At 38.0% G+C, this 16,384-nt stretch overlaps 1 protein-coding gene across 10 annotated transcripts in view; it reads right to left on the reverse strand.

The window, feature by feature from the left end:
• rapgef2b (Rap guanine nucleotide exchange factor 2b) overlaps positions 1 to 16,384 on the reverse strand; it is a 401,507-nt gene that overhangs the window by 110,649 nt on the left and 274,474 nt on the right. The window contains exon 1 of one of the 10 annotated variants that reach the window (XM_051928104.1): positions 13,277 to 13,411. The exons of the other annotated variants lie outside the window; for them this stretch is intronic. Coding sequence (XP_051784064.1) covers positions 13,277 to 13,336 — 60 coding nt within the window. The 5' untranslated portion in view covers positions 13,337 to 13,411. Of the gene's footprint in view, positions 1 to 13,276; positions 13,412 to 16,384 lie in introns of those variants that run through there. 10 annotated transcript variants of the gene reach the window in all.

The following is a 16,384-nucleotide window of genomic DNA, read 5'->3' on the forward strand; positions in this document are numbered from 1 at the left end:
GTACACCCAGATTTGGGCAGTTTATCCCATTCTTCCTGGTAGTTTCTCAGAAGCTCCATTAGTTTGGATGGGAAATGTCTGTAAACTGCAATCTTCAGGTTGCACTAGATGTTCTATGGGGCTTGGGCCACTCAAGGCACTGCAGCGGTGTCTTGGCTGTATGCTTTAGGTCATTGTCAGTCTGAAGGTTAAATGCACTCTGCAGCAGGTTTTCTTCAAAGAACTCTCTGTATTTGACTGTATACATCCCTCCCTCAATTCTGACCAGTCTCGCCATCTGTAACACTGAGATGCAACTCCATGGCATGATGCTGCCAATACCACACAGCAGGAATGGTATTAGGCAGGTGATGAGCAGTGCCTGGTCTTTATGCAGAACTCCAAGCACAAAGTCTGGCAAAGTGTTCAATTTTTGCCTTATCAGTGGATCTTTTCCTCTGAGCAGTCGTAAACCTTTTGCTCAAGAATGGTTTTCTGTCTAATTACTTTTCCATTAACCCAAAATTGATGAAGTGCAGCGGACATGCACAGCTTTCTAAAAGGTTCTTCTTTATCAGCAGAGGACTTCTGAAAAACTGTTAAGAGTAATCATTGGGTTCTTTGTCAACTCCCTGGCACTTTCTTACCTGGTTACTCAGTTTGAATGAAAGGCCAACAGTAGAGAGACTTCTGCTGATTCCAAACCTCTTCTATCTCACAATTATTTAGGTCACTGTACTCTTGGGAGTACTGAAAGCTTTATAACTTATTTCATGCCCTTGCCTTGATCTGTGCCTCACCACAATTTTATCATGGATGTCTAGAGTGTGGTTTCTAGGACTTCATGGCTTGACATGCAGTATAAATTGCAGGACCTTATAAGCAAGTGTGTCTGCCTTTCAAATTGACATCTATTAAATTTGGTAAAGATGGACTCCAATCAAGTTCTAGGCACATCTCAAGGATAATTAAGACAAATAGGATGCACCTGACCACAATTTGGAGTGCCACAGCAAAGGGTCTGAATACTTTTATAAATCAGATTTCAGTTTTTGATTCACGACAAATTTGCAAAACTTTCTGAAAACATGTTTTCCCTTTGTCATTATGGGCTACTAAGTATACATTGATTGGCAAATGTATGCATTTAAAATTAAATCTACAACACAATAAAGTGTGCAGAAAGTGAAGGGAGTCTGAATACATTTAAAATCCACTATATATTGTGAGAGTGCTACAGTGGCTGAGCCACTAAGAGTTGGTTTATCGCTAATGCTGCCAGAATAGGCCAGAAATCTAGCCACATTCAGACTATGTAAACTTAGAGAATGAATGGGTAGAGGCAACAGAAACGACCAGCTCACCATCATTAAATCAACAAGTAATAGAATGTTGTCATCATTCTGTAATGAGTAATAGAAAGGTAAAGCTTAAAGTATACATTTTCAGCATGAATATTGTTTATAAAAAATATAAAAAGGAGTTGCTGGTTCAGCAAGTCAGGTAAAACACATTTATATGGCTGTCAGCATCAAATGATCAGGAAGTTAAAAAGCTGATGGGATAGCAGAGGAGCTCAGTCTTGTGTTCAGCAGAGTGATCACAGCAAATATTAAATACTACAAGAGACAATGGGCGCACAGATGTGAGGATGAAACTGGAGAACACAGAGCTGTCCTCGAGGGACTGAACCAAACACAGCTAACAGGAGGGCAAAATTAGACTACTAGAGAATGGGAAAAATATAGCTAACACATGCACAGACATCAAAGTAGAAAATTATAAATGTGACTATTCTATACAAACAGAATTAAATATTGGATATAAATTAGAATGGCATAATGCTATTTAATGGTGAAATTGAGGGCATGGTGTGAACAAGACTAACATGCAAACACTATACATCTATGATAACCCTAAAGCAATAGTAAAAGCTAGGCAACATGTCCACACAACATACAACATGAATTCAAAATGAGCCAGTGTAATATCTATCATATGATAAGATATAAAATATTAAATACTCTGGCAAGCTAAACGTAAAATTCAATTACAGAATTTCTTTGCATCAAAAAGCAAACAGCTAGACAGTAAGGACCAGTGGCTCCAGATTTGCTCTTTTAAAAAAATAACACAAGAAATTATACCATCAAATGACATCAAAGATGGCAGTTGATCTAAATTGAGAAATAAACAAAATGTCACTGTAACATGTTATCATTCATGTGCTGATAGAAAATGAATTTAAGTAGGAGAATTAATTTCCTACTTAAAATAAAAAATAACTTAATGAGAGTGACTAAATTAATAAAAGTGGGGATCAGAATATAGTTTAATAAAGAATCTGCCAGTTATCACTGTGCCACACAACATGACGTGGCAGATAGAAAAAAAACAGAAGAATGTAAACACATAGAATGAAATGTTTAAAAAAAAAACCTACAGCTTACAGCTAGGGAATCCATTCCCGGGCTCCTGGGATTCCCGGACATTTTTCATTCCCGAAACTGCTGTAATTCCCGGGAAAACGGGAACGGCCAAGCTCGCATATATAGAATTTAAAAGTGTAAAAATCGATCAAGAAATAACAGAGTTATAGTTGAAAATAATTAAGTTGGCGCCATTGCTGCAGCTTGCACTTCATCAGACAACAGCTTTGAACAGCAGTTTGAAATTGCAATGCGTCAGTCTGTTTCATCCGCATTATCTGTGCTAAGAAACTTGTCATCACAGAATGATGACAAGAAACTGGATGCATGAGTAAAAGCTGAAATGGCGCTGTTTCAGAGCAACGGTAAGCGCGGGCGTTGTTTAGAACAAGTGTATCAGTATCTGATGACTGTGCCGCCTACTTCAGTGGAGGCAGAGCGTGTTTCTCAGCGGCTGGCGTACTTCTGCACGAAGGTGCGCTCTAGCGTGGACGACCACATGCTGGACACGTTAATAATAATAATTCATTACATTTATATAGCGCATTTCTCAGTACTCAAAACGCTATCTACACAGGGAGGAAACGGGAAGTGAAACTGCAATCTTCTACAGTCTCCTTAATGCAAGGCAACAGCACTACCACTGCGCCACCTGTGAGGACGTTGTGCTTTTTACACACTTATTACCACAACTAAAGATACATGTACTTATATGACAGCATGAACTGCTTGTAGATAGGGTTAGTCTTTTATTTGTGTCAACATATAGCAGTAGTTTTATTAAAAATAAGTGTTGGTCGTTCTAAATCCGTTCACGTGAGATGCCCGTGCACTGTGTCATCCCGGGTGCCCAGGATTCCCGGGAATGAAATGCGGGATTCCCGAATTCCTGGGAAGGGATAAACCCATCGAGGAATGGATTCCCTACTTACAGCAAAGGATTCAGCATGTGACTCACAAATGAGGAGAAAAAAGACATGCTTTTGCTAGATCTTCCATCTTAATAAAAGGATTAAGTGTCTGTCCGGTTGCAATTCCATCACAAACATTAACACTGCTTTTACGAATACCATTACCAAATAGCATATAACAGACTCACGTATTACACAGTGCACAGCAGATGCTAACTTTGAGGTCTATGTTGATCACTCAGATTTCAACCCATCTTAGATGGGTGGCAGCGTAGTCTGTGTATAAAAAAATTAATTCTAAAAGACTAAGTCAAAAATATTATAGAATTTAAGGCCACGTCACATTAGATGACTTTTCTGGTCATTCTCAGTTGAAGAATTCATTTACATAATCCTGGTGAGTTGGGGCAATTGCGGGGAAGTACAATGCATAAAATGCAATGAGAGGGAATAAGAAACAGGGGTGTTTTGAACCTCAGACACAAAACAGAGGCTTGTCCGTCTAAAACATTATGTTTTATGTACCACAATAAAACAGAAAAAAAAAGATGTAGATTGTGGCTGAGCTCACCATACCTGTTAATGTTTTGCACGGGCCCGCGCTCTTTTAGGCAGAACATTACTGGCTGTCAGAAAAAATAGCAAGCTTGCAATACTCTGATACTGTGCTGAACAGTCATGAAATTTGACACACACCGCGATATCTAGGCGTGTTACTATGAAACATTCAGACGACAAGTTCAACAAGTACAGTTGTCAAGTTTGAAATTCGCACTGACTAACATAAGCATAATTAAATGGATCTCTCAAAACAAACACAAAGAAAATAAATGTTGAGACTAAAATAACATCAGTTATTTTTTCTTGTTGGTGGATTCTTAAAGCACCAAGAAGGAAATCTCAATTTATGTTAAAATCACCATGCACTGATGCGTCAGCATGCTGTAAAGTAAACAAACTTTCCTTTTTGTTACAGTCACTGGAAATCCATCTGCCAAAAACACTTTCTTTACCAATGACACTACAGCTTGACAAGAATGTGTATTATACATATTTAAACTAGACTACATTAGAGAAAGCCAAAACCTTTGAAAAGAATTTCTATTCTTAAACACAATAAACATTACCAACAAAATATATTAGCTAGAAGCGATATTATTAACCTCTGAATGACACAGTTACAGCAAGAAATGTGATGACCAGATTTGTGTTTAAAAATCCATCCATCCATCCATTTTCCAACCCGCTGAATCCGAACACAGGGTCACGGGGGTCTACTGGAGCCAATCCCAGCCAACACAGGGCACAAGGGCACAAAATAACCCACCGCAGATGTTTAAAAATCTTTCAGGAAAACTATACAAGATAACAAAAGAGGAGGCATAGTACTTTATGCCAAAAACAAATATTCTGTTGAACAAAATCAACACAGAAGTTGAGAAGATATGTGATTACTGTGAGTTAAGGTAACATAAATGAAGTCAACATTTAGAACAACTGACTGCCTCAGGCCACTGAATACTGTCAGTTCAGACAGTACTGCACATGCCAAGGAGATGATGTGGAGATCATGAGCGACTGCAATATTTTTAAATTGCATGGGAAATCCCCAAAGGACAGATGAGTAAACTGAAATGATTATCACAGAATATGACTGCTTCCTCATTCACTTCATCTTGAACCCAACATGGGGCAATGCCTGTATAGACTTCATTTATTCTAGTATCTAGGACTGAATAAAAGAAATTGAAAGGATTGATCCTTTGGCAAAGTTATCACTGTATGGTCATGTATTTTTAAAATAAAAAATAAACATGAAGAGAAGAAAAAAAATCAAACTGTGCAATACATAACAGGTGGCGGCATTCCAAAATATCCCATAAATCAATTTCAAACAAAAGTAACACTAAAGAAATTGCCTCTATGGAAGAATAAAAGCATACTTAAAAAAAACACTAAATTCAATACTCAACAGTAATTTTTTTATAAGGGAATACTAAAAAAACAAAATGAATATTGGAAACTGAATAGGAGGGAAACAGAAAAAACTGCTACGGAAGCAATTAAAACCAGCAAAAAAAAATTCATTCATCACTTGTCAAGTAAAAAGACAATAAAGTACAATTTACAAAGCCTAAGAGACATACCAGAAAAATCATTTGATGCAAGAAGTAACAAATGAACTAAATAAATACTTGACACATTATTTTTCATGGGGAAAAAGTAAAAATGAGGTCTGTGTTCATGGATTCTAAAACACAGTAGTTACAGACATTATGTGTAATAAAATCCTTGAGCCAGATTGGATTTAATCAGTACGGGGTCAAAGAAATAATTTGCAATTAAACAGTGCTTATTTCAGCAATTACTTTATACAATAGAAGTACCTGTTAACTAGGAAGATAAAAATGAGACACCAAACCACTAGAAGGGAGACAACACGGATCGCTCTAAAGTAAAAGAAACTATACTGCCATCCATAATGTCTGGGACAAAGACACATTTTTCTTTGATTTATCCTGAATGAATGCAAACACCCTTAAATGAAAGTCTGCAATGCGCACTTTACTCACATCTGAATTGTTTGATTTATAATTTTAAACTGTGGAGCAGAGGGGGAAATCTTTAAAAAAAAAACATGTTTCTTTTGTCCTAAACATTATGGAGGGCACGGTATCCTGAACGTATCTGGACTTTCATTGTATCCTAGTGATATATAATGGAGACCAGCATGAGCAAAGACACCAAAGATAACTGCAACATCTCAGGGCTCCAAAAACACTGGGCATTCACCATCATGATTCTACTAATCGCTTAAGTTTTGGAACTGTACCAAATCACCATAAAGAGACACAGACCTGAAACACAAAATAAGTAGCAACAATAAATCTTTCTAAGCACTGCCATCTTCCTAAAACAAATCCAAAAATGGGGTATCAAAATCAAACAGAAAGTCATCAACAACTGCAGGGACCTGTGAATCACTCTCATCTCTGCTAATGTCAGCATTCTTAATCCCAGGAACGAAAAAAAGATGAATTTGCAACAAAGCAGCCTCAGAGGAAACGCTTCTCATTATGAGCAGCACTGATTTGACAAAACTTCAGTATGGTACACCTCAAGACATGTACAAGCATAGTCAATGCAGAATTTGAAATTGTGAGGTTATATGGCCGTTGTAATGTCTTACAAAAACATAACACTGTATTCAAACATAAGACTACACAACAATTTGTCATGGGTGGTAGTTAGTTAAGTTGTTGGGAGAAGCAACATGGCTTCAGTTTTCATTGAGGAGAACAAATTCTGCTCCATTGAAGTACCCAATATAAATATTGGGCCATCTGTACGTCTGACGAAGCTACAACACAGATGTTCATTTTCCAGATCAGCTTATCCAATTCGGGGACAAGGGGAGGCTGGGGGCATTATTCACATGATGTCAGGAATTCGACTCTGGATTGGGTACTTGTTCATCAATGGACACATGCCTATAATAGTGCAATGGCTATATATCTCTAACCCTGCAGAAAAAGTGAGGGATAAACTAAAAACTAGTAGCTAGAAAAAAACATATCTTATTTCCATGAAGAATTATGTTCTTCTGAAGCTACTGTAAGTAAGCAACTCACAATTATATGATGCACTAGGCTATAGCTGAAATTAATGCAACAATTTAATGAATATACCAGGGCAATCATATTTTCACACAGATGTAGTACTTTACATAGCTTTGTTTTTGAAACTGATAAACTGAGATACAAAATTTGTTGTTTTGTTTACTTAACAGTGTCACAGTTAGTGATTCTTCCTAATGGCTCCAGAGTCTGTGATTAAATCTCATCCCTGCACTGTGTGTGGGAATTTCTCTTGTTATCCTGTGTTTTTCTACCACAACTCAAAGACAAGTGTTAGGTGGCAACTCTATTGGATATACGCAGTCAATGTTAGGTCTCTATAGCCTTAAAATTGTTTAAAAGGGTTTTATGATAGATGCACGGTTTGTTCGTTCAGGTTGCCTTTACCTTTTGCATTCCAACACGTCAAATTAATAAGGTTAATAGAATGTCCAGATAAAGCATTACCTACTCTGTTCTCAGCATGTTGCTGTGGCGACCTATACAGGTCTGAAGACATTCACTGCATAGTCCGTAGGTGGGTGCAAAAATGGCTCAAAGAGAGGACACAAGGGGTAATGGCAAAGGGAGCTTTTTCAGAAATAGAAGATGTTAAAAGTAGTGGACCCCCAGAGGGTTGCTACTCTTTTTAATAGACATAAACAATCTGGACAAGAATATAATCAAAAAGTTGATTAAGCTTGCATATATACCAAAGTAGCATGGTAGATGATGTAGAAAGCAGCTAAACTGTTACTGAGGAACTTGAGTTGCATACTCTGTCTTGGGCAGGTTTGTTGCAGATGAAATTTAAAGTAAAAAAAAAGTACAGTACTACATCTAAAAGTAGGAAGTAAAAAATGTTAAGATTTAAATACTCATTCGGAGGTTTAAAACTTGAAAGTGCACCAAATGAGAAGGATCTAAGAATCAAAGTGAACTCATCACTAGCCACTTCAAGACAATAGACAGAAGTGATATAACATAACATCTCATCAACTTTCTTGATATCAAGAGATGTTAAGTTATATATCACGATGTGTGAATATCATGCTTAAGTCATTTAACACAATTTTGAGGCCTCATCCTGAGTACTGTGTATCATTTTGGTCTCCATATTATAAATAGCACAGCAGCACTAAAGAGAGAGTTCAGAGAAGAGTGGCTAGGCTGATTCCAGGACTAGGAGGTAAGAGATTGCAGGAATTGAACGTTTACAGTTTAAGCAGATGGATATTAAGAGGAAACATGATTGAAGTGTTTAAATCGAAAAAGGTTTTTTATACAGTGAATTCCTGAAGCAGGACCTCCAAATCTGGAATTGATGTTATTTTGGACAAGCAAGATGAATAGAATGGATAAGCTTTTTGGTTTGAGTGGGCCATTTCCATCACACATTTATTAATATTCAAAGATTACACAAAATAAATGCATTGTACTGAGAAAAAGGGCTCAAAGAAAATGTACATACAACGTATGTTGAGGAAAAAACACAACTGTGATTCTTTAAGAAGCAAACAGATCAAGAAATGTATAAACTGCAGAGCTCAAGTACTGTAAAGAGATTAAACAAGCAATTGTTTCAGAATCACCCATAGAATAATTTAAAACTAGTTCCTGTCTAGGGTATATTTAAATATTAATGAAAGCTGCAAACCTTCAGTACAGAGGGAAAAAGAATAAATGAACGCTTAAAGGAACAAAACGTGCGACTGTTCTAAGGGAAAAAAAAATACAGAAATAACCAGAGTTTTGGTTTTATGAAACATGAGCTACATTTGCTTTTTATTTTTATGGTTTACAATACATTTTTCATTACTCCAGAAAATTCCAAAAGCCAATGCAATGTATTATGGTACATATTAGCAATGAAAAGTACCCGGCTTCAAATCACATCTTATGCACCGCATCATCAACTTAAGTATACTAAACTGAAGAAAATGAGTCTAAACACTGCTGCTGTTTAAAGAAAAATCAATGTGAGAGACTTTAAGAGGCTGACGATTCTACCTGATGACAAAATCTAAACTCACAAATCATAAGGAAGCTTGTTACATAAATAAAGTTCTACCAAGCAAAAAATAATTCACAAAATATGTTAAATGAAATATTTAATAAAAGTATTTATTATGACACTAGCAAAGTTTACCTGTCAAAGTTGTAGAATAATTTAAAAATATTTTTGATATGATTGATATATGTAAAATATGTATATGTTGTTGTAGATATAATTAAGTTTTTAAATGATTACCATGGATACTCTGTAAAAACATTTAATTTAGTTAATAAAAGATTATTAAAAAGGTTAGAAAAAAACAATAATTTATTTTGTCTTTATATTCTTTTACAAACAATGTCATCAAATACACTATGTATGACTACTTCTATATCAGACTATTCAATGCATAACTAACATAAATGACACCAAAATGACCATATCCCCTAACCTGTTCTACTTTTAACTCTACAGGACCTCACTTTACACTGTGTTTTTTGTATTACTTTCTTCAGCAGCTATGATCACCTTCACATCTTCAATTCCTTTGACTCTTGATAGAGCCACATATAGCTGGCCATCTGCAAACACTGGCTGAGGGAGATACTTGTATATACCCACCTTTTCTAATTTCTAATGGTAATGTCTTGGTATGTTTGTGTGCCTCAATCTCTTCTGTCCTATGTTGTATCCTCATCGCTCTTCCTACACCTCACCTCAGTATCCTCATGTGCCTCAACCTCTCTTTCCCTACATAAACCATCATTGTTCCCCCTATGCCTTTCCTCAGTATCCATGTGTATGTGAACTTCTCTTGCCCAGCGCTTCCTCTCTTGATCCCGTTCCTGTAAAGTCTGCTGTTCAGATTTGTCATTTCAAGGTACCTTGATCATTCCTTGTCCAATTTTTGACTACCACCAATGGTGGATGGGGGTCCCAGAATACCCACTGTGAAAACACTGTTCGAAACTTTGCAAATACTGTCTTTGAAGATGATTTGGGTTGCACTATGTTAGAATTTAGCGACCTAATGCTGGTCAGTAAGTTGATTGCTTCGTTGTCATTGAAATTCTCTGTTCAACTTTTTTTTTTTTGTAAAAATACAAAAAAAGGTCACAATTAGATATTGAACTTCACATCCCTAAAGTATTGTGTCATCCACCAAAACCAAACTGACCAATCAGATTGTTTGGAAGGCTGGATGCACTTTTGCTTACACACAATACACACACACAGAGCCAGACAGTACCGTTTATTATAGTGCAGATAACATGCCAAATCTGTTCAAAAAGGCAAAATTAAGTGCAAAACATTAACCATCTATGGTCATAGCATTGCATGTTCCACTAATGCACACACTGGCACTAGACAGATTAAAAAAAGTAAATTAACACAAAAATAGTATGTCTTTGGGCATTAGAGAAATTAGAGAAAAAAAACATTGGGGGGGGGGGGAGGGGAGCACCCATGCAGTCAAGGAGAGAACATCCAAACTCCACAGAGATTGAGACTAACCATTATGACACCATGCCAGTCAAATTATTTGTTATTTTTTAATAAATTAATAGTAATAAACAGTACGTTGGCCTTACAAAACACATTTCCATTTTATAAAAACAAATTAAAGTGGATGACGAATGAAAGGAAACTAAACTTTCCACAACTTCATACTAAACACCACAAGTTCACGCCCATTCCTCTTGTGCATTCATGAAAAAATGACTTGATTTTTATAAAACACATAACTTCAGTACCATTCAGGACTGGCATCTGCATTTTTTCCTTGACAAAAGTATCATTCATTTATGAATTCAACAGTTAAGGATTAAAATCTAAGGATAGCTACTTAAAGGAATACTCCATCTAACAATGATATTTTTATGTTATTTCCTGTTTTGTAGTGATGACCAAGAAATCATTTTAATCTTGATGCAGTAAACACTAATCACACAGGACTTGGTTCTTGAATTGAAGATCCACCTCTCCCCTTAATTCATTGGTCTAGAGTCCTCTCTTCAATTCAAAAGGATACATGCTGAATTTTCCAGAAGCATTTATTTAATACTACTTACCTATGAATTTTGCATGTTGTGAGCAAATTGCTGGATATCTGACATGTGGATTATGAGACACAAATAATGTGAGATTTTTTTCCCCCCCATGGAAATCTTTTCATATTGTTTGTACTGGTCACGACTGGCTTGTATTGTATAAATGGCTGTTTTATCTTCATTATCCATGAGAATATGAATATTTTTTTCTCAGTCATCACTACAAACATGAGGTAAGTAACATACAAAAAAATCATGTGTAGTGTAGTATTCCTTTAAAAAGTTACAGGTATTGATCTAAAGATCACTTGTAGGAGTATGAGTGTGTTGTGTTATTTGTTCGCATCTTGTAAAAGGCAGGTCTGATTCATTTTGAGTTCTTTGAAATCTCCTAGGTTAAGATCCCTATGCCCAAATCTCTGTGAAGAAAAAAAGCAGTTTCCAAAAATGGATAAAGTCTTGTGTAGCAAGCTTGGGAGCAGGAATTGTAAAAAAATAAAAACACTTTGCAAAAATAAGACATATTTCACAAAGGCTTTTTTATTTTTACCATTTAATTCCATGTTAAGCATACTGCTTTTCTCTTGAGTAACAGTGGATAATTCAGCTAGCACATTAATCTTTACCCATTCTTTGTGTGAACCTACTGCAAATCACAAGGAGAATCGAACTCAAGACAGGAACCAGCCACAAATAGGGTGTCAATCCAACAACCAACACAGCCAAGATTACTTGTGCCAGCCTAATTTAGAGTTGTCAGTTGATATAAAATGTGAGAGAGCAGAATTAACAGCATGTATACTTTTTATACTCGAGTCAATGAGAGTCTCATAGCATTTTTCATCCTGCTGAAGACATGTGCATTTCTTTTAAATTATTTTTACTCTTTTGCCTGCTAAATCTCACAGTAAGTTTAGCCAACCAGGCAAAAGGCCAAAGCATATCAAAATAAAATGGGAGTAGGAAAGACAAAAGGTAACAATTCAATCAAAGCTATTGGCACTTGTAAACTTCTGAACCCTCACGTGATCCCAAAGAATCACCCATTTTTAATTTTGAGATTTTGCTTTCACCTAGCCAATTACAATGGATCAAAAGATTAAAACTCTCAAGAGTTGCAAATGCACATCAATTTAAATAAAAATTCCATCACTGGGGGCCTACCAGTGCAACATAGTACAATTGACACTAAATAAAGCGTTTTGCACTACAGTACATATAGCATCAGCAACAAAAAACTGAACACAACAGGAGGCCTGAAGGACACAACTAGTGGGAGAAATTCCAAAAAGCCACCTACTTCATTTTGCACAATTATGGTGTCTAACAGAAATGGCACCCATTTCTTTTTCTCACAATTACACTAATCCTGCAGTATATTGAATTCACAATTTCTAGATTGGCCTCAAGAGATGGTTATTAAACTAAGCTGCTGCTGCTGACAAAGAGGATCAACCAGGTGACGCACAGGTACCAGCCCTTCTGCTCCATGCTCACACAGGTGCGTGTGCCTGGTTTCCAACATCTGCACCAGATACAAAGCCATAAAATGGAATTAACACAAATCAATGCACAGGACATTGCTGCACCTGCTCCTTTTTCACCTAAAGCATTTAAGAAAAAAATAAAATAATATAAAACTATAAGAATGTACAGAGACTAAAACGGACATTTTGCTTTAAGTGGTGATAAATGGCAATCCTTTACCCTCTGGCTGAGCAACATGACTGGCATTTGAAACTAAACCCTCACTAAGGGCAGCAACTTCACGTGAGGTAGATTTGCACCACATTCTGTCTGCCTTTGACAAATGTGGCCACAGTGTGCGAGAGTGTGTGTGCGTGTGTGTATGTGTTTGGCGGAGGGATACTGGGGGGGTATGTACTAAACAGAATGCATAAAATATTTGCAACTATGTTAACATTAAAAGATTACAGAATATAGGAGGACTGGTTAACAGTCTAATGGTATCAGAGCAGTCCCGTCCTCGTCTTTGGTCAACAAACCCTAATGTAACATACTAGCAATAAAAAATACTTGTAATAATAATAAATCAAAAACCATATGTCTGAGTAAGATGAGATAAAATGCTGTTGCTTGTTTACTTCTCAAAGCTGAGCAGCCATGATAAATCTGCTGAAAATTGCATAGGCAGACACTCTGGCCCCTAGATCAGCCATCATTAATTTATCCATGCATCAGAGCAAAGAAATCAATTTCAAACCATTAAACAGTACTTTACAACACCTCATTATATTAATGGCTCATAAATAAGCTGCATTTCAATACTTACAAGATTTTTATCTTGCTGCCCGTTGACTCCATGGCTGGCTGTGATTGCTAATGGTTTCATAATGAAAAAATATACATCAGAGTGAATTTAGACATCCTGGTTTGGTGTCCCCCCCCCAATTCCTCACAACGGGTTGAAGTCAATCTCTAAAAGCATGAATTAAAAAAAAAATGTAAAAATGAAAAAAATAAAAATAAAAAATAACGGCTGCAGCTTGTAGTTCTGCTGGTGACAGCTTCAAATGTCATGCACAAGCGGAACAAAATTGTCATCAATCGAGCTCCGAATGCCTTGATAATTCAATGCGAGCAAGGATCAGCAGCATCAGGAGAAAGCAAGCTCATGGTGATTCCTTTCTCATTATAAGAACACTATAATCCTCTAACAAGAGATCTGAAATTAATTAAAAAATAATAGTAGTCAAATTAAAAAGCTAAAATGGCTGACCGAGCGAGCAGACAAGACACATAGGCACAGACGAGAGAGCGTATACACACACACACACACACAGACACGCGCACACACATGCACGCACACACACACACACACATGCATGCAGAGGCTCCCTCAAAAGGCTCTATGCAGTATTAGATTAGTCTGAGATTAGGATCCAGCCCCTAGCATTGAGACAGGCATTGTTAATACTTGTGTTTCATTTCTATCCACCAAATATTCAGGGCAGAGCGTGTGAATAGGGACCTCCTCCCTGCCTGCTAATACTGCTGAGTGAATAGTCGCCACTGGCTCCAATACGCTTCGCTACCCAAGTTTCCACAATTAATCCAAGCGGCACAACGATGACTGACACTTTGCTTAACAATCCCCCCTGGTCCCCCTCTCTAAACTCCTCCTTTTTTTTGTGCTTGTGGCACTTTTTTCAACTACTGTTAAAACAATAATTGCAAAAAAAAAAAATAAATAAATAAAAAAGACACATTCAATTTGGCATCTACTGTGGATTAAATGTAAAAAATAATGCATAAAAAGACACAATATTAGCCCTCCAAAAGTAATTTTTAGTATCAAGCTTACTTTAGAGCAGGACCACGGCTGCAGACAGTTGGCATAGCAACGGACAAGGAAAGCCATTTCCTGGGCAGCCAGAAGGAGGGAGAGAGAGAGAGAGAGAGAGAGAGAGAGAGAGAGAGAGAGACAGAAAGCTTCCTTTTCGAAAAAGTGAAGGAAAAAAGCCACACAAGCATGCACACAGAGAAAGAGAGGATGTAAGAAAAGGAATTTTCACACGTAGCAGCTTCGAGATACGCACGCCATTGCCACTACGTGGAGCAGCCCAAATCCAGTACTTTAGCTTCCAAGCTGCATTGGCACAATGAAGCGCAGTGCCAGTGATGTAATTGCTAGTCGATTTCCCTGCCTCTCCCTCCCTGTCTGCATCTCACTTTTGTGTCTCTCTCTCTCTCTCTCGATGTGGCCAGCAGAAGCGGCACACATAGTCCTGCACTTGTGGGCTCTTCTCAGCATCTTGGGCAGATTGAGGAGGATGAAGTTCTTTTATGAAGTTGGCTACCCCAAGTCTGAAATGCCAATGACCAGCTCAGCAACTCCCTTTGGGAGATGTCCAATCGATTAGCAGGCTCTGGACTGTGGATCGCATCACAATGGAGGTGACTAATTTATTGAGTGACACTTGAGAGAATGACCATTTACTACATCACCAATTACTGACAGCATACTCCTCTTTGAACAGAGTTGCCACAGCTTAGGCATTGTCCTGCTGCAAAAAGTGCACCCCATGAACACAGTACTATGCTCTATAATGGCTTTTTATTACTCTTGGGTCTGATCTGCAAACCAAGGAGAACTGCAGTTATGCTTTCTGTTAAACAAGCACTCAGATAAAAGCCCACAGCGGCAAAGTGAGTGGATAATTGTTTTTGATAGGGCTGCCTTTGTGAAAATGTCTAAATATGTTCAGCAAATGGAGGCAGTGCGGAGCAGTGATCAGTGCCACTGCCTCATAGCAGCAAGAGACTGGGTTACAAGCCATTTCACTGTCGGTATGGAGTTTGCATGTTCTCCCATTCTCTCTGAATACTCTAATTTTCTAACATTGCAAAGATGTGCAGGTAGGAGTACAATGGCCCTGAATCTATGAGTTTAGGTGCTTGTTAGTGTGAGCTGTGAAGCCTTGGCATCCTAGATTCAGTCCTACATTGCGCCCAATGCCAACAGGAAGCAATGTAGACTTCATGCAACCCTGAATTGGTTTAAAGAGGAACTGGAAATGAAAGAAAGGATGGGTGAAAGTCCATACAAATTAAAACAGCACTATTAATATTTAAGTGCACTATCAAACTTCAAAGCATGGGAGTCTAAATCAAAGTAAGCCTACTCTTTCCCAAATTTGATTTACTCTGCTCAGAAATATCCTAGACGTTGGATCCTGCAGCTAGGATGATGGATATCTCTGGGTTCACGGTCCTTGAGGCTGATCCTCCAATTGGCTGTCAACCACCCAATCTCACTGAGATTGCACAGATAGTGAACCAGCTGAGGGGAGGAAAGCCTGCAGGGATCTGTGGTATCCGGGGTGAACTTCTCCAGGCTGGTGGTACGGCTGTTCTCCTGGCATTGCAAGCAATCTTTGCTTCCATTTGGGAGACTGGCATCATCCCAACTAACTGGAAAATGGGACTTATCGTCCCTATCTGGAAAGGGAAGGGTGATCGCCTGGATTGCAGCAACTACAGGGGGATAACACTGCTCTCGGTGCTGGGTAAGGTCCTTGCTAGGGTCGTCCTCAATAGGATCCGTGATCACTTGCTCACCTACCAGCGACCTGCTGGTTTTACGCCTAAGAAGTCTACCATTGACCGCATCCTGGCACTGAGGGTTCTCATGGAGCGCAAATGTGAATATCGGCAGAGTTTCTTTGCAACCTTTGTCGATTTTCACAAAGCTTTTGACTCAGTTGATCGAGCTGCCCTGTGGGACATCCTGAGGGTTCGCGGGATCCCCTCGAGGTTGCTGGATATTATGAGCGGCCTGTACACTGGTACTGTGAGTGCTGTGCAGAGTGCAGGCAGGACCTCTGTGTTTTTCCCAGTTAATTCTGGGGTTTGTCAGGGGTGTGTTCTTGCTCCTACT

Source organism: Erpetoichthys calabaricus, chromosome 5 (genome assembly GCF_900747795.2).
Source record: "Erpetoichthys calabaricus chromosome 5, fErpCal1.3, whole genome shotgun sequence".
Classification (NCBI taxonomy): domain Eukaryota; kingdom Metazoa; phylum Chordata; class Cladistia; order Polypteriformes; family Polypteridae; genus Erpetoichthys; species Erpetoichthys calabaricus.